Here is a 21,518-nt window from a genome sequence, read left to right as displayed (position 1 = left end):
GCACTCTCTCGTTCCCCCCTCTTTTCCTGCGGCCTGCCAGGTTGCGTGCTCGGATAAGGGTCTGGTATGGATTTATGGGGGGACCCCACGCCTTTTTTTTTATTTTGGCGCAGGGTTCCCCTTAATATCCATACCAGACCTGAAGGGCCTGGTATGGAATTTAGGGGGACCCCCACGCAGTTTTTTTAAAAAATTTTAGTTCAACTTCCAGTGACCAGTATGAGAGAGTGAGAGCGATAATACCAAATTTAACACACAGTCAGCTTGCTACCAGAATCCATTCCCCCTGGACAGAAAGGGTCTGGTTTAAGAAAGAAGAGTGAGGATGATTGATACAAAGAGTAGAGCAGTCAGAGAAGCCATATACAAGTGTTTTTAACCCTTGAAATGCTGTGGAAGCTATTTTGGGAGGGGGAACCAGATTCGATAGCAATAGTCAGCTTGCTATCAAAATTCACTTCCCCTGGACAGAAAGGGTCTGGGGTAAGAAGGAAGAGTGAGGATGATTTATACAAAGAGTAGAGCAGTCAGAGAAGCCATATACAAGTGTTTTTAACCCCTGAAATGCCATTCAAGCTGTTTTGGGAGGGGGAACCAGATCCAATAGCAATAGTCAGCTTGCTATCAAAATCCGCTTTCCCTGGACAGAAAGGGTCTGGGGTAAGAAAGAAGAGTGAGGATGACTGATACAAAGAGTAGAGCAGTCAGAGAAGCCATATACAAGTGTTTTTAACCCTTGAAATGCTGTGGAAGCTATATTGGGAGGGGGAACCAGATCCGATAGCAAGAGTCAACTCGCTATCAAAATCCGCTTCCCCTGGATAGAAAGAGTCTGGGGTAAGAAGGAAGAATGGGGATGATTGATACAAAGAGTAGAGCAGTCAGGGAAGCCATATACAAGTATTTTTAACCCTTGAAATGCTGTGGAAGCTATATTGGGAGGGGGAACCAGATTCGATAGCAATAGTCAGCTTGCTATCAAAATCCGCTTCCCCTGGACAGAAAGGGTCTGGGGTAAGAAAGAAGAGTCAGGATGATTGATACAAAGAGTAGAGCAGTCAGAGAAGCCATATACAAGTGTTTTTAACCCTTGAAATGCTGTGGAAGCTATATTGGGAGGGGGAACCAGATTCGATAGCAATAGTCAGCTTGCTATCAAAATCTGCTTCCCCTAGATAGAAAGAGTCTGGGGTAAGAAGGAAGAATGGGGATGATTGATACAAAGAGTAGAGCAGTTAGAGAAGCCATATACAAGTGTTTTTAACCCTTGAAATGCTGTGGAAGCTATATTGGGAGGGGGAACCAGATTCGATAGCAAAAGTCAGCTTGCTATCAAAATCCGCTTCCCCTGGACAGAAAGGGTCTGGGGTAAGAAGGAAGAGTGAGGATGATTTATACAAAGAGTAGAGCAGTCAGAGAAGCCATATACAAGTCTTTTTAACCCCTGAAATACCGTGCAAGCTGTTTTGGGAGGGGGAACCAGATTCGATAGCAATAGTCAGCTTGCTATCAAAATCAGCTTCCCCTGGATAGAAAGAGTCTGGGGTAAGAAGGAAGAATGGGGATGATTGATACAAAGAGTAGAGCAGTCAGAGAAGCCATATACAAGTGTTTTTAACCCTTGAAATGCTGTGGAAGCTATATTGGGAGGGGGAACCAGATTCGATAGCAATAGTCAGCTTGCTATCAAAATCCGCTTCCCCTGGACAGAAAGGGTCTGGGGTAAGAAAGAAGAGTGAGGATGATCGATACAAAGAGTAGAGCAGTCAGAGAAACAGATGTGCACAGTGGCTGTGTTTAAAGATTTTTTTTTTCCGATTTTTTCAGTTTGTTTGCGCCCCCCCCAAAAAATTTTCAGCACCATCTGCCACTGGGAGGGGGTAATAATAAATTAGATAAAATGAATAGAAGGTGTAACAATAATATAAAATAATAGAAGGATTAACAATGAATATAAAATAATAGGAGGTGTAATAATAAATAAAATAATAGGAGGGGCAATAAAAAAATTAGATAAAATAATAGGAAGAGATGATAATGATGACGTGTATACTGATAGATATATAATAGGTGGTAGGAATAATAATAATAATAATAATAATAGGGACTGTGGGGAGAATTTCCAGTGTTCAATAAATAATATTAAATAATAGGCGGGGATACTAATGAAGACGTAGGAGGGGTAAGAATAAATTAGACACATTAATATGAAGGGATAATAATGATGACATGTGTATAGTTTATATATATATATTTATTTATATTTTATTTATTTATATTATATATATATATATATATATATATATATATATATATATATATATATAATATATATATGTGTGTATGTGTATATATATATATATCTATATATATATATATATATATATTTAGATATATATATATATATATATATATATATATATATATATATATATATATATTTAGATATATATATATATATATATATATATGGAAGGAGTAATAATATTATATTTTATAAGGAGTGATAATATATACATATATAGGAGTGATAATATATACATATATAGGAGTGATAATATATACATATATATTTGTGTGGATGGACTAATAACATTGTACAGGGGACGCGCACGGGGGCGGGGACGGTAGAAGGATGATTAGCATTCGGGGAAGAGTAGGAGGAGCGGTAGTGCAGAGGGCTGGAGAGGCGGAGTTCCGATCTCCGCCGAGAGACAGGGGGAACAGATTTCGACGGGGAACCATTCTCGGCACAACAGGGGTCCCTAGGCAAGAGGAGAAGCGAAGAGCTACTCAGGAGGAAGCAAGACCCCATTAAAGGGACTCCTCAGGGTAAGAATGAAACAGACCAGGAGCCCAATAACAGAGCGCCCTCCACAGGAAGGAAGGAGAAAAGAGACTCAAAGAGCGCGCACCCCGAGGGGCCCAACGCTGCCGAGAGGGCGCACCCCGAGGGGCCCAACGCTGCCGAGAGGGCGCACCCCGAGGGGCCCAACGCTGCCGAGAGGGTGCACCCCGAGGGGCCCAACGCTGCCGAGAGGGTGCACCCCGAGGGGCCCAACGCTGCCGAGAGGGCGCACCCCGAGGGGCCCAACGCTGCCGAGAGGGCGCACCCCGAGGGGCCCAACGCTGCCGAGAGGGCGCACCCCAAAGGGCCCAACGCTGCCGAGAGGGCGCACCCCAAAGGGCCCAACGCTGCCGAGAGGGCGCACCCCAAAGGGCCCAACGCTGCCGAGAGGGCGCACCCCAAGGGGCCCAACGCTGCCGAGAGCGCGCACCCCGAGGGGCCCAAAAGTGCCTCTCATTCTCCTAGAGGTGATGACGGTAGAAGCCTACGACCACGGAGAAGCCAGGACAGCTCCAGTGTTAACATAGTGGACAACCCGCAAGGAGCCACCTCTTCCCCCACCACTAATGCCTCCCTCAGCAGAGAGACCAGATCCAGCAAAGCTAAAAGCCAAGAGCAGCCTGGAGCCTCTGCTGCAGTAAGAGGACTGGGTGAAGGTGCAATCTCAAGCAAAGACAAAGCACGCCTTGCTGAGCCCAGCTCTGAAAAAACCCAAGGCTCTGAGGTCTCTATTGAGAGCAGCAGCCATGACAGTAGTCGGCGACCAAGGAGAAGCCGCGACGGCTCCAGCATTAACGAAGAGAACCGCTTCAGAGGAGCCGCTGCTGTAACTAATGCATCGCTGAAGAGAGAGACCAGATCCAGTGCAGGAAGAATGCAGGAGGGATCTGAAGCCTCCATGGCCATCAGAGGTAAAGATGCCATTTCAAGCAAAGCGATATTGGAAAATGTAGACCTTGTGGAGCCCAACTCTCAAAAACAAGAGAACCCTGAGGAGAGCAGCAGTCATAAAAGAAGCCATGAGGGCTCCGGCTTTAATGTAGAGGATGACCACAAAGGAGCCACCTCATCCACCGTAACTAGTACATTGTCTAGCAGAAAGACCAGAGCCAGCAGAGCAAAGGACATTGATGAACCTGGAGTCTCCATTGCGGTCGGGAGAGGAGGTGATGGTTTAGACTCAAGCCAGCAGAAGAATGAAAACAAAGCCAAGGCCAACTCTCAACAAGGGGAAGGATCTGAGGACCCTGGTGGGAGCAGCGGTCATAATAGAAGCTCACAACCAAAGGGAAACCTTAGTAGCACCAATGTTAATGTAGAGGACAGCCCCAGAGAAGCCGCTTTGTCCACTGCTACCAATGCTTCATTCACCAGAGAGACCAGATCCAGTAAAGCAATAAACTTTCAAGAGGAAAAAGGATCTGGGGACTCTGGGAGTAGCAGCCACAATAGAAGCTTACAAAGACTGAGGAGCCCTAAGGGCTCCAGCAGTAATGTACAGAACAGCTCCAGAGGACCCAGTTCTTCCACTGAAAGGTGTGATTTAATCAGCGGAGGCACCAGGGGACAAAAAGACTACGAGAAAGCTGGACTTTCCACTGCTGCCAATAAAAGGGACAGTGATACTCTTTCACCTTTAGTTAAAAGTGTAATGAGGCCCAGCAACCAAAGGGAGGAGACATTAGACATCTCTGGTGGGGTTAGAAGTCCGGGTAAAAACTTAAGACCAAGGAGAAGCTGTGATGGCTCTGGCATCAGTGGTGAGGCAATACGAGAAGGTTATGGTACACCTTCCAAAGAAAGGACTGGGAAAAGTGAACCTGTAACCCCGAGTGGGGATGTTTTGGGGAATCCTAGGGGGAACATCAGTCCCAGGAAAAACGTAACAAAAAATAAAAATCTCCAGGACCCTGTTGATGAGAGGCATCCTTCTAACTTGACCATGGAGAGCAATGCAGGAGAGGCTGCCAGAGACTATAAAGTGCACTGTTGTTCCAAGCAGTTGCTGCAGGAGGTGCTGGGGATGTGTACAGGAATCTGCAAAGAAATTGTGGATAGTCAGCAGTATCTGAATGAGGAACAGAAGCAGCAGCATCACAAGAACTTGGTCTGGGTGAGAAGTGTTTGGCTTTGGAACCTGAATTTCAGTAGAGATGTTATGAGAGGAAAAAAATAATTGCACTGGACTGCTTGTGGTGTGAACTGGCCTTTAAGTGCTTGCTGCATGCCCACCGTCAAATGACAGCAGGGTGGCTCTCGTTCTGGAACGGTGTCCCAGAATGGCCACTCTCGCGCACCCGCAGAGCGGCAGCCGCGCAGTGTTTCTGGGACATGGCGCGACCCTGATCTCTGTAAAGAGACCATGTGATCGCCTCTGTCCAATCACAGCCGGTCACATGTAAACACGGAGATGCCGGTAATAGACTCTCCTCGCCTCACACTGACAGTGTGTGGCGAGGAGAGACGATCAGCGGCATCTCCACGCAGGACATCTAGGAATGTAATCAGGGCACTGATCATCAGTGCCCTGATTACAATATAGCAATATAGTGTCACCAATCAGTGCCCACCAATGGCAGCAATCAGTGCCCACCACTGCCCACAAAGGGCCACCAATCAGTGCCCATTAGCGATGCCAGTCATTGCTGGCAATCAATGCCCATAAGTACCACCCATCCGTGCCGTCTATTAGTGCCCACCAGTGCCACCTAATCAGTGCCCATAAGTGCCACCTCATCGATGCCCACCAGTTCAGCCTATCTGAGTGCACATCAGTGAAGGCGAAAAATTAGTTACAAAATTTACTGACAGAAAAAAAGTAAAAAAAAAAACATTTTTTCAAAATTTTTGGTCTTTTTTTTTTCTTGTAAAAAATAAAAAAACCCAGCAGTGATTAACCACTTGCCGACCATCCACCGCAGTTGTACTGCGGCAGAATGGCACCGCTGGTGGTTGCGATCACTGTCGGGCTCCCGCAATCGCTCGGGACACACGGAGAACTGGGATCTGTGTGTGTGTAAACACAGTTTCCAGTTCTCTGAGGGGAGAAGAGACAGATCGTCTGTTCATACAGAGTATGAACAGCGATCTATCTCTTTCCCTACACAGTCCCATCCCCCCTTCAGTTAGAACACACATTAGGGAACACATTAACCCCTTGATTGCCCCCTAGTGGTTAACCCCTTCACTGCCAGTGACATTTTCACAGTAATCAATGCATTTTTATAGCAGTGATCACTGTAAAAATGCCAGTGGTCCCAAAAATGTGTCAAAATTGTCTGACGTGTCCGCCATAATGTCGCAGTCTTGATAAAAATTGCAGATCGTCACCATTACTAATAAAAAAATGAATAATAGAAATGGCATAAAACTATGCCCTATTTTGTAGACGCTTTAACTTTTGCGCAAACCAATCAATATACGCTTATTGCGATTTTTACCAAAAATATGTAGAAGAATACATATTGGCCTAAACTGAGGGAAAAAAAAATGTTTTTTTTTGGTGATATTGGTGCTCTGGTCAGGAAGGGGGTAAAATCTTCCGGGGCTGAAGTGGTTAAATACCATCAAAAGAAAGCTCTATTTGTGTGAAGAAAATGATAAAAAAAAATTTGTTTGGATACAGTGAAGCACGACCGCGCAATTGTGCGACAGCGCTGAAAGCTGAAAAATGGCTTGGGCAGGAAGGGGGTGTAAATGCCCTGTAGGCAAGTGGTTAAAGAAGTAAAATATGAGGTTAATATTTCGGACCACCTTTCATGGAAATACTATTTCCAGGTGGTCAGCAATGGCACCCTAAATATTTAATGCAGCTCTGTAGTCATTAACCACTAACCGTTTGCTGCCCAAAGACCAGAGCACTTTTTGCGATTCAGCACTGTGTTGCTTTAGCTGATAATTGCCAAACAAAATTGACATCCTTTTTTCCCCACAAATAGAGCTTTATTTTGGTGGTATTTGATCTTTTTTGCGCTATAAATAAAAAAAAATAGCGTCAATTTTGAAAAAAACGCATTATTTTTTACTTTTTGCTATAATAAATATCCCCAAAAAATATATAAAAAACATTTTTTTCCTCAGTTTAGGCCGATGCGTATTCTTCTACATATTTTTGGTAATAAAAATCGCAATAAGCATTTATTGATTGGTTTGCGCAAAAGTTATAGCGTCTACAAAATAGGGGATAGTTTTATAGCATTTTTATTAATGATTTTTATTTATTTTTTTTTTACTAGTAATGGCGGCGATCAGCAATTTTTTATTATGGCGGACAGATCAGACACTTTTGGCGCTATTTTGGGACCATTCACATTTATACAGTGATCAGTGAGATTAAAAATGCATTGATTACTGTGTAAATGTTATTGGCAGTGAAGGGGTTAACCACTAGGTGGCGCTGTAGGGGTTAAGTGTGTCCTAGGGAGTGATTCTAACTGGGGGGGGGGGGGGGGCGCGTGGCTATGTGTGACACGACACTTATCACCACTCCCGATTACAGGGAGCTGTGATCAGTGTCACTAGGCAGAACGGGGAAATGTTTGTGTACATCAGCATTTCCCCGTTCTTCCTCTCCGTGAGACGATCGCGGAGATCCCGACGGACATCGTGTCCACGGGACCCGCGCCCACAAGCCGCTTCTTAAAGGGCCACATACAGGTACGTTAGTATGCCTATACTTGCCCTTCTGCGTAAGCCGGTCGCATGCAGTTAATATATAGTTAAATGTATTTTTTACATGCAAGTACCTGAATTTGACCTGGTATCTGCCTCTTAGAGAACTACGGAACCAGCTCTGGTCACTGGCCTGCACTTTGCAATAGAACTGACAGAACATCTGTGCTCAAATCTAGTTAGCTTACATATACACCGTATACAGTATGATGTCAGGGAGAAAGGAAAGTCCCACTGCTCCAGGTGAATATAATGTCCTGATGGACTCAGTGGTCTGGATGCTAGCCCTGGCTCACTACCGAGACACTGGATTCAAAATAAATTCTGCTGCACACCACCGGCGGTCCAAGAGTGTTTAACCTGGTTTTGAGGAAGCACAATGGTTGTATGAAACGCATCAACCTGATTTATTTGATTGTGTCCTGATGGTAGTACGCATTGTACAATTTACGCAATAAACACTCTTGGACGGGCGGTGGTGTGCAGCCAAAGAAATTTTGTATACAGTATGATGTGCTAGAGCAGCCTGACCACATGTTAACACCCAATTAACAGTTAACAATTCACACCCCTCATACGGGGGAACCAAAGTGCGATGGGTATGCTTGTTGCCATTCATTTTTGGCACCAACTGTGCTTTCCTGGATTAGACATGGCATGTACCAAGGAATATATAGGTTGCCTTGCAGTGCATTTGGGAAAGCACAGATGTGTGTGTTTTTGTTTTTTTTTGCTGACGTTGAGGTTCCAATGAAAATGAATGGGCAGCATACTGCAATGAATGTCAGTGTCAAAAATTGCACTATAAGGGTACCACAGTTTGCATATAAAGATTTGCTATTATCTGAGTAACGGTGTATAGAACCCAGTACACTAGTTGACCTAAAGAACCCTTGTCCTGTATTTATTTGAAATCTCCAGGAACAAATACTCTGCAGAAGAAGAGGTGCACATAGTTACCTTTTCCACTGAAGGCAAATGCATTCCAGAGGACTGGTTCCTCAAATCTACAGGGAAACTGTTTCCATGGTCCCCTGTAAGATCTCAATGCTTCCTCTCGCTGACCTCTACTTTAGAACTGTGTAGTGACACAGAGGTCCATGGAAGTAAACAGTGAGAGCTGCTGTGGACTGTGGGGACATCGGTTTACCTGCAGTCTTTGAGGAACCAATGGCGATTAACACTGCTGAAAGTAGTGACATCAAGTAGTGGAAAACAAGTACTGAGGGGGCAGTTTTGCAGCAAAAGCTGTTCTGTTCCTATTTTTAATAACCCCCGAGCTCCTTGAACAAAACTGGAGTTCTACTTTTAAGTATCAGTTTTGGAATAGGGCTAGACTGATATTTAATACAGTTCTTACAAAACCTCAGCATATTCCACAGGTAGAATTGGTGTTCTGATTTGACAGATATTTTGTTTAAATTCAGGACTTTGAATCTGCCTTTCAAGAGAATGTCAGCATCAATGGACTGTCATGGCACGAGGCCCCAGATAAAGACTCTGGTAAGAATCGGTTAAAGTGATTGTAAAGTCTCGTGTTTTAAAAAAAATAAATAACAAACATGTTATACTTCCCTCCTCTGTGCAGTTGGTTTTGCACAGAGCAACCCAGATCCTCCCCTTCCCGGGCCCTCTTTGCTGCTCCCAGCCCCTCCCTCCTATCGAGTGCCCCCACAGTCAGCAGCTTCCTATGGGGGCACCCATGCCGAGTCACAGCTCTGTGTGTTTATGTCTCAGCCAATCAGGAGGAGTTAACCGGACGACTTAGACATTCATGGACATCGTTAGAGAGATGGGGCTCAGGTAAGTAATTAGGGGGTGCTGGGGAGGCTGCTACACACAAGGTTTTTTATCTTAATGCATTAAGATAAATAAAACCTTCTGACTTTACAACTCCTTTAAAGCTCAACTCCAGATGAAACTTTCTTTACCATTGGATGCAATAGGGAATAATTAAAACTAAAGTTTAATCTGCCTATAATTTGGCTTCCCATTCCCCCCCCCCCCAATCAACAAGTTAATTTTTAGAGAAAACCTTTTTATTTTCATTACAAACCTAATTTAACCACCTCCCGCCATATAGTAAAATGACGGGCACAAGGCGGCCCTCGTTCTGGGGCGACATCATATGACAGGGCTCGACAAACCCCGGGCGCCAGGTCGCATTTGCGACTAGAATTAGCGACCTGGCGCCTGGGGCGGCACAGCTTTGGTATCCTGTGTCCGTTCGCCTCCCCCCCCCCCCCCCTCCCGCCGCGATCGCGCTGGGCCGCGCCGGTAATTGAGGCCCCGGCTTTGCGGCCTACTGCAGTCCTATGGTTCCTGGTTCCTTCTGCAATCGGGCGCCCTCTGGTGGTGGCCGTTGGTATGACAAGACATCCACCAATGCTAATGGAGCAGCTTTCCCTACCTGTTTTCACTGCCTGCTCATCTCCTTCCCTTTACTTAGAACCCCCAAACATTATATATATTTTTTATTCTAACACCCTAGAGAATAAAATGGCGGTCATTGCAATACTTTCTGTCACACCGTATTTGCGCAGCGGACTTACAAGCGCACTTTTTTGGGAAAAAATACTTTTTTTAATTAAAAAATAAGAAAACAGTAAAGTTAGCCCAATTTTTTTTATATTTTGAAAGATGATGTTACGCCGAGTAAATTGATTCCCAACATGTCACGCTTCAAAATTTCATCCGCTCGTGGAATGGCGACAAACTTTTACCCTTTAAAATCTCCATAGGTGTCGTTTAAAAAATTCTACAGGTTGCATGTTTTGAGTTACAGAGGAGGTCTAGGACTAGAATTATTGCTCTCACTCTAACGATCGTGGCGATACCTCACGTGTGGTTTGAACACCGCTTTCATATGCGGGTGCTACTCACATATGCGTTTGCTTCTGCAAGCGAGCTCGGCGGGACGGGGCGCATTTAAAAAAATTATTATTTTTTCTTATATATTTTATTTTTTATTTTTACACTGTTTTTAAAAAAAATAAAAATTGTGTCACTTTTATTTCTATTACAAGGGATGGGGCACATTTAAATTTTTTTTTTTCTTATTTATTTTAACTTTTATTTTTTCACTGTTCTTTTAAAAAAAAAAAAAAAAAAAGTCACTTTTATTCCTATTAGAAGGAATGTAAAAATCCCTTGTAATAGAAAAAAAGCATGACAGGTCCTCTTAAATATGAGATCTGGGGTCAAAAAGACCTCAGATCTCATATTTACACTAAAATGCATTAAAAAAAAAATTGTCATTTGAAAAAAAAAAAAAAAATGTCCCTTCAAGAGCTATGGGTGGAAGTGACGATTTGACGTCGCTTTCGCCCTGCAATGACTTGGAGATGGGCGGGGGGGCCATCTTCCTCTCACTCGTCTCCATGTCAGGCCAGGGACAGATCCGGATCGCCTCCGCCGTTACCGACGGCCACGATAAGCGGTGAAGGGCACCGGAGAGCGGCGGTAGGGGGGCCCTCTCCTGCCGCCGATAAAAGTGATCTCGCTGCTAATCTGCTGCAGAGACCACTTTTATCTGAAAGAGAACCGCCGGCTCTTGAAGAAGATACCGGGGTTATGGTAGCTAGCTGCTACCATAACAACGGTATTTCTCTTCAAAGACAGGACGTATATAGTCGTCCTGCGGGAAGGAAGTGGTTAATTAAAATGAATTTATTATTTGTCATCTCCCTGCTTGGCCCCTTTCACAGGGGCTGTCTGATCAGGTTCGCATGTCAGTTTTTCAGGCGGACCTGATTGGATCCTTAGCGAGAATATGGTGGTCTTGTGTACCTGCATGGCAGGAAATAAAAGCAGTCACATTAGTTCTAGTCGTCTCTGTGTAAATTTAAGATTGGTTAATTTTTATATTGAAAATAAAGCTTTGTCGGTCGTTTTAAAAAAAAAAAAAAAAAAAAAACCTGGCTCCTAACTTTTTTAGCTGGCTCCTAGATTCCAAGCAAATTTGTCAAGCCCTGTCATATGACATCATCATTGCTCTTCAGAGCCATCTTCTCAGTGCATCCTCATCAGCGCACTTCAGTGAAGGAGGAAAATTACTTATTTACAACATTTTCTAGCTAAGAAAAACTTTTTTTTTCAAAAGTTTGTCTTTAAATACCACCAAAAGAAAGCTCTATCTGTCTCAAAAATATGATAAAATTTCTTTTGGGTACAGCGTTTCATGACCCCGCAATAGTCATTCAAAGTGCAATAGCACTGAAAGCTGAAAATTGGCCTGGGCAGGAAGGGGGCAAAAAATCCCGGTATTGAAGTTGTTAAACCCATTGATGTCATCACTCTGTCACTGTGCTTCTCATGATCATGGCTGTTTGGGAGGGGATACCAGTTTCCTTGCTCCTGGCTCACCAGGTCTGTGTACCTGAACATCAACTGCATTATGTCTGTAGAAAAAATTCTAGGTTTATGAATATACATAGAGAGACATATTAATCCTATATAACATTGGAGGTCCATATGGTTTACCCCTCCAGAGACACACCAGTGAGTTTTAAATATCTCTTCTGGAATGCTGTTCCTATAGTTAATATGATAGACAAGCTAAGTATGCTGTAATTCACTCTGCTGCACATGCTCCAGCTCGCCCCCCCCCCCCCCCCCCCCCCAAAAAAAAATAAGTGACTGGAAGACTATAGAACAGACCAGCCCCCTGGGCTTAGGCCTTAGTGTAGCACATCATTCTGAGTATTTATTTTACTAAAGTACACAGCTAGACCGGGACACGGCTTTTTCCAGATGCCCCAAACAATCGGAAAGGGGATTCATCAGAGAAAATGACTTTACCCCAGTCCTCAGCAGTCTAATCCCTGTACCTTTTGCAGAATATTAGTCTTTCCCTGATGTTTTTCCTGGAGAGAAGTGGCTTCTTTGCTGCCCTTCTTCATACCAGGTCATCCTCCAAAAGTCTTCTCACTGTGTATGCAGATGTACTCACACCATTCCTGAACAAGTTCTGCACTGGTGGTGCCCCGATAGCACAGCTGAATGAACTGTAGGAGACGGTCCTGGCACTTGCTGGACTTTTTTGGGCGCCCTGAAGCCTTCTTCACAAATGCAGTGGAATCGTGTGTTTTTTTTTTTTTTTATGGGAGTAAGTTAATTTTCATGACAAAGAGGGAATTTGCAATTGTAATTCATCTGATCACTCTTCATAACATTCTGGAGTGTATGCAAATTGCCATCATAAAAACTGAGGCAGCAGACTTTGTGAAAATGAATGTTTGTGTCATTCTCAACTTTTGGCCATGGCTGTATATTCTTTGGTATAGTTATAGAAACCCAGGCTTATTCTATATTTCCTCACCTGGCAGAACCGGACATTAAAATACTAGAAGACCAATTGGATGAAGCCATGGTGGAGACCTCAATGAAGAGAAAGCGATATCCAAGGAAGATCCTGAGTCATTTTGTCAAAGCATTAAAAACGGAGCGTGAAATCCTGGTATGTTGTTCATTCAAATAGTAATATTTTTAAGTCCGTGGACCAATACCAATATTTAATTTATGGTTGATTGCTGGAACCCAGTGTGGCACTACAAGGCTACCAACTACTCAGCTACCTTACTTGCACTATGTGGTTGATTTATTAAAACTGGAGAGCATAGTTGAACAAGCTGAAGTTAGATGCTGATTGGCTACTGTGCAAAGCTGCAGCAGATTTTTCACATTCAAGTTTTAGTAAATCAACCCCTATTTGTTTAGTGATGTCTTGTGACCTGTGATTTAATATCCTTTATTGTTTACGTGCAGAACCAGTACAAGCCAGTTGTGAATGCAGAAAAGGTCAGGCTCGATCCTGCACTTGGTAAGCAAGTTTATAATTTTGTTCAGTGTCTTAGCAATGGTGCACAATTTCTGAAATCTAATGTGTGTCCAGCTGTTGTATAAAACCGGATGTTTCTACCCATTATTACCTATATTTATCCTTTGACGGCCAAGGATGTGGCCTACTTGTCATAGCAATCAAAGGGTTAAAAGAAGCATGCAGATATTGTAAAGCCTATTCTGCTAGTTACAGAAGTGCCTTTTTTAAGGTTTTTAAAAATCAATGTGTACAATTTTGGGCATTTTTTACCATTTTTGTGGGTACCACAGTTTTTGGTTTAATCAAGATTTATTAGGTTTCCAACTAGAGTGATACAATAACAGCAGTGCATTTTCAAACACATACACACATTTGGCATTACTGTGCAAATGAGAGCAATTCCACTAGTTTCTGATATCTGTACCTTTTTAGAGCACTGCAACATCCAGATTTCCGCAAATGCAAACGGAACACGTGTGTGCAGGAATGCTGCGTGTACGCAGAATCTCGTGGCTCGTATGAGCCCTCTGTACAACGATACCCTCTGGGATGTGTGGTGTGGCAATCTCAGGAAGCAGAGGGAGTCCGTACGTAATTCTCACCTAAGCAACAAAGCAGGATGCGTTGCCTTGCAGCACAAAAATGGTACTAAACTTTACACAGAGGAGTAGGTTTCATGTGTTCATGAGCCCTGTCATGTTACATAGTAGATGTGGTTGAAAAAAGACACAAGTCCATCAAGTCCAACCAATGTGTGTGATTATATGTCAGTATTACATTGTATATCCCTGTATGTTGCGGTCATTCAGGTGATTATCTAATAGTTTCTTGAAGCTATCAATGCTCCCCGCTGAGATCACCGCCTGTGGAAGGGAATTCCACATCCTTGCCGCTCTCAGTAAAGAACCCTCTACGTAGTTTAAGGTTAGACCTCTTTTCTTCTAATTTTAATGAGTGGCCACGAGTCTTGGTAAACTCCCTTCTGCGAAAAAGTTTTATCCCTGTTGTGGGGTCACCAGTACGGTATTTGTATATTGAAATCATATCCCCTCTCAAGCGTCTCTTCTCCAGAGAGAATAGTTTCAGTGCTCGCAAACTTTCCTCATAACTAATATCCTCCAGACCCTTTATTAGCTTTGTTGCCCTTCTTTGTACTCGCTCCATTTCCAGTACACTGAGGACTGGTGGCCAGAACTGGACAACATACTCTAGGTGCGGCCGGACCAGAGTCTTGTAGAGTGGGAGAATTATCGTTTTATCTCTGGAGTTGATCCCCTTTTTAATGCATGCCAATATTCTGTTTGATTTGTTAGCAGCTGCTTGGCATTGCATGCCATTGCTGAGCCTATCATCTACTAGGACCCCCAGGTCCTTTTCCATCCTAGATCCCCCCCCCCCCCCCCCACAGTTTATAGACTGCATTCATATTTTTGCCACCCAAATGCATTATTTTACATCTTTCTACATTGAACCTCATTTGCCATGTAGTTGCCCACCCCATTAATTTGTTCAGATCTTTTTGCAAGGTTTCCACATCCTGCAGAGAAGTTATTGCCCTGCTTAGCTTAGTATAGTCCGCAAATACAGAGATTGAACTGTTTACCCCATCCTCCAGGTCGTTTATGAACAAATTAAATCGGACAGAACCCTGGGGGACCCCACTACCCACCCCTGACCATTCCGAGTACTCCCCATTTATCACCACCCTCTGAACTCGCCCTTGTAGACACTTTTCAATCGATGTACTCACCCTATGGTCCATGCCAACGGACCTTGTTTTGTACAGTAAACATTTATTGGGAACTGTGTCAAATGCTTTGGCAAAATCCAGATACACCACGTCTACGGGCCTTCCTTTATCTAGCTGGCAACTCACCTCCTCATAGAAGGTTAGTAGATTGGTTTGGCCAGAACAATTCTTCATGAATCCATGCTGATTACTGCTAATGATACCGTTCTCATTACTAAAATCTTGTATATAGTCCCTTATCATTCCCTCCAAGAGTTTACATACTATTGATGTTAGGCTAACTGGTCTGTAATTTCCAGGGATGTATTTTGGGCCCTTTTTAAATATTGGTGCTACATTGGCTTTTCTCCAATCAGCTGGTACCATTCCAGTCAGTAGACTGTCAGTAAAAATTAGGAACAATGGTCTGGCAATTACTTTACTGAGTTCCCTAAGTACCCTCGGGTGCAAGCCATCTGGTCCCGGTGATTTATTAATGTTAAGTTTCCCAAGTCTAATTTTAATTCTGTCCTCCGTTAACCATGGAGGTGCTTTCTGTGATGTGTAATGAGGATAAACACTGCAGTTTTGGTTACTGAAGCCCCCCGATTCCCTTGTGAAGACTGAGGAGAAGAATAAATTCAATACCTTCGCCATCTCCCCATCCTTTGTAACCAGATGTCCTTCCTCATTCTTTATGGGGCCAATATGGTCTGTCCTCCCTTTTTTACTGTTTACATACTTAAAGAATTTCTTGGGATTTTTTTTACTCTCCACCGCTATGTGCCTTTCATGTTCTATCTTGGCTGTCCTTATTGCACCCGTACATTTCTTGTTGCATTCTTTATAAAGTCTGAATGCTGATGATGATCCCTCAACCTTGTATTTTTTGAAGGCCTTCTCTTTTGCTTTTATATGCATTTTTACATTGGAGTTAAATCATCCAGGACTTTTGTTTGCTCTTTTAAATGTATTACTCAATGTGATGCATTGGCTAATGCCCTTATTTAATATGCTCTTAAAGCAAACCCATCTCTCCTCCATGTTCTTTGTTCCTAAGATTTTATCCCAATTTATGCCTTCTAGCAAGGTTCTTAGTTTAGGTAAGTTGGCTCTTTTGAAATTCAGTGTCTTTGTATTTCCCTTATGTTTCCTATTTGTGTGAATTATACTGAAGCCAATTGACCTGTGATCGCTGTTACCTAAATTGCCCTGTATTTCCACATCCGTGATCAGGTCTGTATTTTAATCAGTAGATCCAGTAACACTTTACTTCTAGTTGGTGCGTCTACCATCTGACCCATAAAATTGTCCTGTAAGACATTTAGGAACTGGCGAGCTTGAATGCGCGGTTCCCTCCGCCCAGTATATGTCTGGATAATTAAAATCCCCCATTATAACACTTCCCATCCTTGCTGCTAATGCAAATTGTGATAGATCTGTCTCTTCCTCCCTCAGGTTAGGGGACCTATAGCATACTCCCAGTATTATTTTCCCCTTAGCTTCATCCCTTTGGAGCTCTACCCATAAGGATTCCACCTCTTCCCTAGCTCCCTTAGTGATGTCAATTCTCACATTCTCTTGTACATTATTCTTGATATATAGGCATACCCCTCCCCCTTTTTTACCCTCTCTATTCTTGCGATAAAGGGTATACCCTTGAATGTTTGCCAGCCAATCATGAGAGCTGTTGAACCAGGTCTCTGAAATTCCCACAAAATCCAAATACAACAGTATCTCTAGTTCACCAATGCCATTAGCCTGGCGGACAAGATGGGTGAACATGCCACGTAGTTTAGACCGGTTGCATATTATCCTCTTATTGGGTGTTCCAAGATTGCAACTAGGACTTGCTACTATATTTACCTTGTGGTAGTAGGGGGAGGGAGGTTCCTTATCCCTATAAAGGCTGCAGCCAGGCTAACTTGGAGCTTTCACTTGGGCTTGGCAGTACTGGTTTATTTTAAGACGCCACACTGCTTTGTATGCTGATTTTTATAGCTTGATAATTGTATTGTTGGTGTTCATGCTGATGGCTGCAGATGTAATCTGTTTTCTCTGTTTCCTGCAACTTTACAGAATTGCGCATGAAGGACCTCAGTGCTACAGCTGCAACCGTTTGCCATCACATCCATGAAACCAAAAAGGTAAAACTGACTGTTCAGAGAAGCTGTCCCTACCAATACTTATATTTTGCTCTTCTCCACCTATGGAATCTGCAGGCTGGCGAGTGTCATAAAAAGTCTCTTAACCAAAACATTTTTTCTTTTTTTTAATATTCCTATTCTACCAGATTTATAGAGCGCAAACTGTTTGTGCAGCACTTGGCAGAAGACAGTACAATTCCATATAAGAGTGTTCAGAGGGCCCTCATTGTTAGAGCTTACAATCTAAACAGAAATAGTATAATTTGTTAGAAACCCCTGTCATAGGGAATCTCCACTACCTAGGTGTGCCCGTTACAAGATTTTTTACATCACTTACTGTTTGAGTGAAAGCTGTAACATGCTGGATTTCTCATGACTTTTTGTCCCAGTGACAATGCTCCCCAGGGAAAATAGAGAGGGTAACTCTCTCCAAGTGGGATAAAGCTAAAAAAAACTCTGTTGGAAATGTTAACTATGCTATCCGAAACGTAATAAACATTTCTTGGCTAGAGCTACAATTTAATGCAGATCTCTCCTTACAAACGTCGTTATCAAGTTGCTAGAATGACTGATTTTTCAGGGAGCCATAATTTCCTATATGTAGCTTCCTGGGAACTCTGACACACAGGGCACACAATTATGGCAACCTGAGCATCAGAATTTTTATCTTTTTAAATTATTGGATTTAAAAAAATTAAAACCATGAGAGCTAAAAGCGTAAGGCCCCTTTCACACATACGGACCTTTTGTCTATTTTTATCCATCCATTGACATATGAAAAACAGACATCAATGCAACTCTTTGGAAAAACAGATGTAAACGGATGATCATCCGTTTACATCCGTCAACATCCGTTTTTTTGATACTGATGAAAGCCCTATTTTTATTCTGTTAAAAAAAGGGAACAGATGTAAATTGACAAATGGACCGTTTTTGCATTGGTAGTGGATGTAAAAAAACAAAAACAAATATGCAACTGATTGGTAAACTGATGTAAACCTAATGTAAACTTTATCCGTTTTTTCTTTGAAAAAACGTGACTGAACTGATGAAATGAGTGGTCCGCATGTGTGAAAGGGGCCTTAGAAGTATATGTGGCACTGAAAACAAGTCCAGAGTCCAAGTCCAGATCATAAAGAAATGTCAGCATACAGGCTTAACCTGTATATCTTTCTACTGATGCATACCAGAGTTCTGTTTACATTCCCAACTACCTGGCCCCCCTGTTTGCTCATTTCACAATCATTTCAATATAAGCACCCCCAGATCTTTTTCCTCTGTAGTTATGGTCAACACTGCACCCCCAATATTGTACTCCTTTATCGGTGGCCTATTTTTCCTTAAGTGGTTGTAAAGCCTTAAGGTTTTTCACCTTAATGCATAGAATGCATTAAGGTGAAAAACCTTCTGCGCTGCAGCTCTCCCCCAGTGAGCCCGATCCGATCCAGTGATCCGCATGAGCGCAGAGGCTCCAACTGCTGTCGGTCTTCTCATTGGACAGATTGATAGCAGCAGGAGCCATTGGCTCCCGCTACTGTCAATCAAAAGCTGTGACGTGGCCGAGTCCCACTGTCTGTGTCAATGGACACAGCAGCGGATCTTGGGAGCAAACCCACAGGGGTGCCCCCGTGAAAAGCATCTTTCCGTGGGGGTACCCGTTGAGGAGGGGCCCGAAAGCGCTGGCGGGGGACCCCATAACAAGAGGATGGGGGCTGCTCTGTGCAAAACCATTACACAGAGCAGGTCAGTATAACATGTATGTTTTGTGTGTATTTTTTTTTTAATTGAAAGGTTACAACCACTTTAAAGCGGGGGTCCACCTATCTATCGCTTTTTTTTTTTTTTTTTTGAGTTCATTCACAAACTTTTCTTCTCAGCATTACATACTCACATATTGTGTGTAATATGTCCGCCTGTGTCAGATTTCGTCGGAAAGAATAACTTATATTATTCACTGCAGGCGGTTTCCATCTTCATTGTGGGCATTTGAAGCCCACAAGCATTTATTTCCTGGATGCGGTGAATGCTGTGCTCCCAGCATTCTCTGCTCGTTCCCGCACATGCTCAGTGGCATCCTGGGAAGCCTGAGACTAGCTCCCAGGAGACTGTGCGGAGTCTGGGAGAGGCTAGAAACACGCCTACTCCCACGGGAGGAGAACCAGGAAGTGCAAAGAAGAATAGAAAAATAAAAGGTAATTACGGTGATTTTAATTTTTTTAAATGGCATGTCAGCATCTAGGCAAGGAAGAGAATACATACAGATATTAATTTTGAACATTATCTCTATGCATTCTCTTCCTTGCCTAGATGCTGACATGCTGTGTAAACGAAAATTTAAATCGCCGTAATTACCTTTTTTTTTTTTTTCTAATCTTCCTGGTTTTCCTCCCATGGGAGTAGGCGTGTTTCTAGCCTCTCCCAGGCTTCCCAGCATGCATTGTGCAACAGTGTCATCACAACATCTCGGTGAATGCTGGGAGCACAGCATTCACCGCATCCAGGAAATACATGCTTGTGGGCTTCAAATGCCCACAATGAAGATGGAAACCGCCTCCAGTGAATTTTATAAATTATTCTTTACAACGAAATCGGACACAGGCGGACTTATTACACAGAACATGTGAGTAGATAATCATGAGAAGAAAAGTTTGTGAATGAACTCCAAAAAAAAAAAAACGATAGATAGGTGGACCCCCGCTTTAAGTGTGTTTTGTTTTGCATTTAGAAAGAAAGTCAAGGTACCAGGTGATGTGCAGGTGTAAACCTTGTGTAATTGCAGAAACGTTCTGATTAAAGAACATCAATGTAAATGCATTGTCATCACATCCTTTTAATGCTGCACTGTACTTGATCATGATACACGCCTGTTATAGTTTGGAGCATACATCTGCACATTGTATAGTGGCAGGTTTTTCAGTCTGCACCTGAATTTTGGATCAGTTTTGAGTGCAGTTACGTTAAAAAAAAAAAAATATATATAATGGTTATGGTTTATAACACATTGATTTTGTCTACTAATTGCAACCATGATTGCTTCTAATTGTATAGAGAGCAAGACCTTTTTTTCCAGCTTTTTCTGTTCCAGAACTACTGTCTCCCACATCTTTAATTACAAAAACTTCACCATTGGCTGAAAAAAAACACAGATTAAAACATGAAAATCTAGCCTGATATCAGATTAGCATGAAGTTTACATTGTTACGTTATTGCAATAACCACAAGTGATATAAATTCACTTTGTGTACACCAAGTGCAATTGCAAACCCAGTTATTACCTATGCAGGTGGCAGAGCTGTGGGAGGGACCAGCAGGCTCCACCCACTACATGATATCTGCAGAAAACTGAGAGGGTGGATACAAGACCAGTCACCCTGCACAGGGAGAAAACACAGCAGTGGCCGGTCTCTTCTTCTTTTTATTTTTTTTTTTTTTTTTTTACAGGAAGCTCCTGCACAGAGGAAAAGTTTCACACTGAATTTCTACACTGATATGGAGATACCTGCTCTCCGGTGCTTCTACCGTCTCGCCCGTGCGATCGGCAAGCCGGAAAATGAATCAGCGGCTGCTGGAAGTTGAGCATAGAGATATCTGGTGGCCAGATGGTCCCTAGTCATCTCTATGACTTTTGGAGGCCTGGGCGCGAGGTTTTGACATCACGTCCAGGCCGGCGGAAGTGAACATTGCCAGTGACGTGGCTGGAAAGGTCGAGACAATTCATTTTTTTTTTTGATCTAGGTTTTTGTGGCTGTAGGCGGAGCCGTACCATAATTAGGGGGCGTGGCATTCGTTGTAGGCGTGGCTTAGGAAAAATATACAAGTGCGCCGTGGCGAAAAATGGGCGTGGTTTACGTGACATGGTGGGCGTGACTCAAGAGGGTGTGGTTAGAGTCTGAGATGAATGATGGAGAGGGAAAGGGGGAGAGGGGGAGAGGGGGAGAGGGGGAAAGGGGGAGAGGGAAATGACGCAACAGCAGCCCCAGATCCTACACAATAAAAATATGTGTATTCTAGAAAGTTTAACAATCATCAGATAAAGTTACTCCAAACACCTGGTGTTAGCACTTCAATCATCCCGGCACCATGGTTGTTATGGTGTCAGGATGATTAAAGAGCCCCCACCTCACACCAGGAGTCCCCGGCGGAGCCCCCCCTCACACCATGAGTCCCCGGCGGAGCCCCCCCTCGCATCAGGAGTCCCCGGCGGAGCTCCCTCTCGCATCAGGAGTCCCCGGCGGAGCTCCCCCTCGCATCAGGAGTCCCCGGCGGAGCTCCCCCTCGCATCAGGAGTCCCCGGCGGAGCTC

General features: G+C 43.3%; 1 protein-coding gene across 1 annotated transcript; it reads left to right on the top strand.

Moving 5' to 3' along the window:
• Positions 1 to 2,672: 2,672 nt before the first annotated feature.
• On the top strand, positions 2,673 to 21,136 carry LOC141121734 (uncharacterized; the record flags this gene model as incomplete). The annotated part of the gene is made up of 6 exons (XM_073611445.1): positions 2,673 to 4,961; positions 8,947 to 9,022; positions 12,847 to 12,977; positions 13,286 to 13,340; positions 17,149 to 17,216; positions 20,658 to 21,136. Coding segments are annotated over 6 exons (2,754 nt in total), but the record flags the coding sequence as incomplete, so codon positions are not given.
• Between the last annotated feature and the right edge of the window lie 382 nt (positions 21,137 to 21,518).

The sequence above is a fragment of the Aquarana catesbeiana genome, unplaced genomic scaffold (assembly GCF_042186555.1).
Source record: "Aquarana catesbeiana isolate 2022-GZ unplaced genomic scaffold, ASM4218655v1 unanchor228, whole genome shotgun sequence".
NCBI lineage: Eukaryota > Metazoa > Chordata > Amphibia > Anura > Ranidae > Aquarana > Aquarana catesbeiana.
This window is presented reverse-complemented; position numbering and strand designations above follow the sequence as displayed.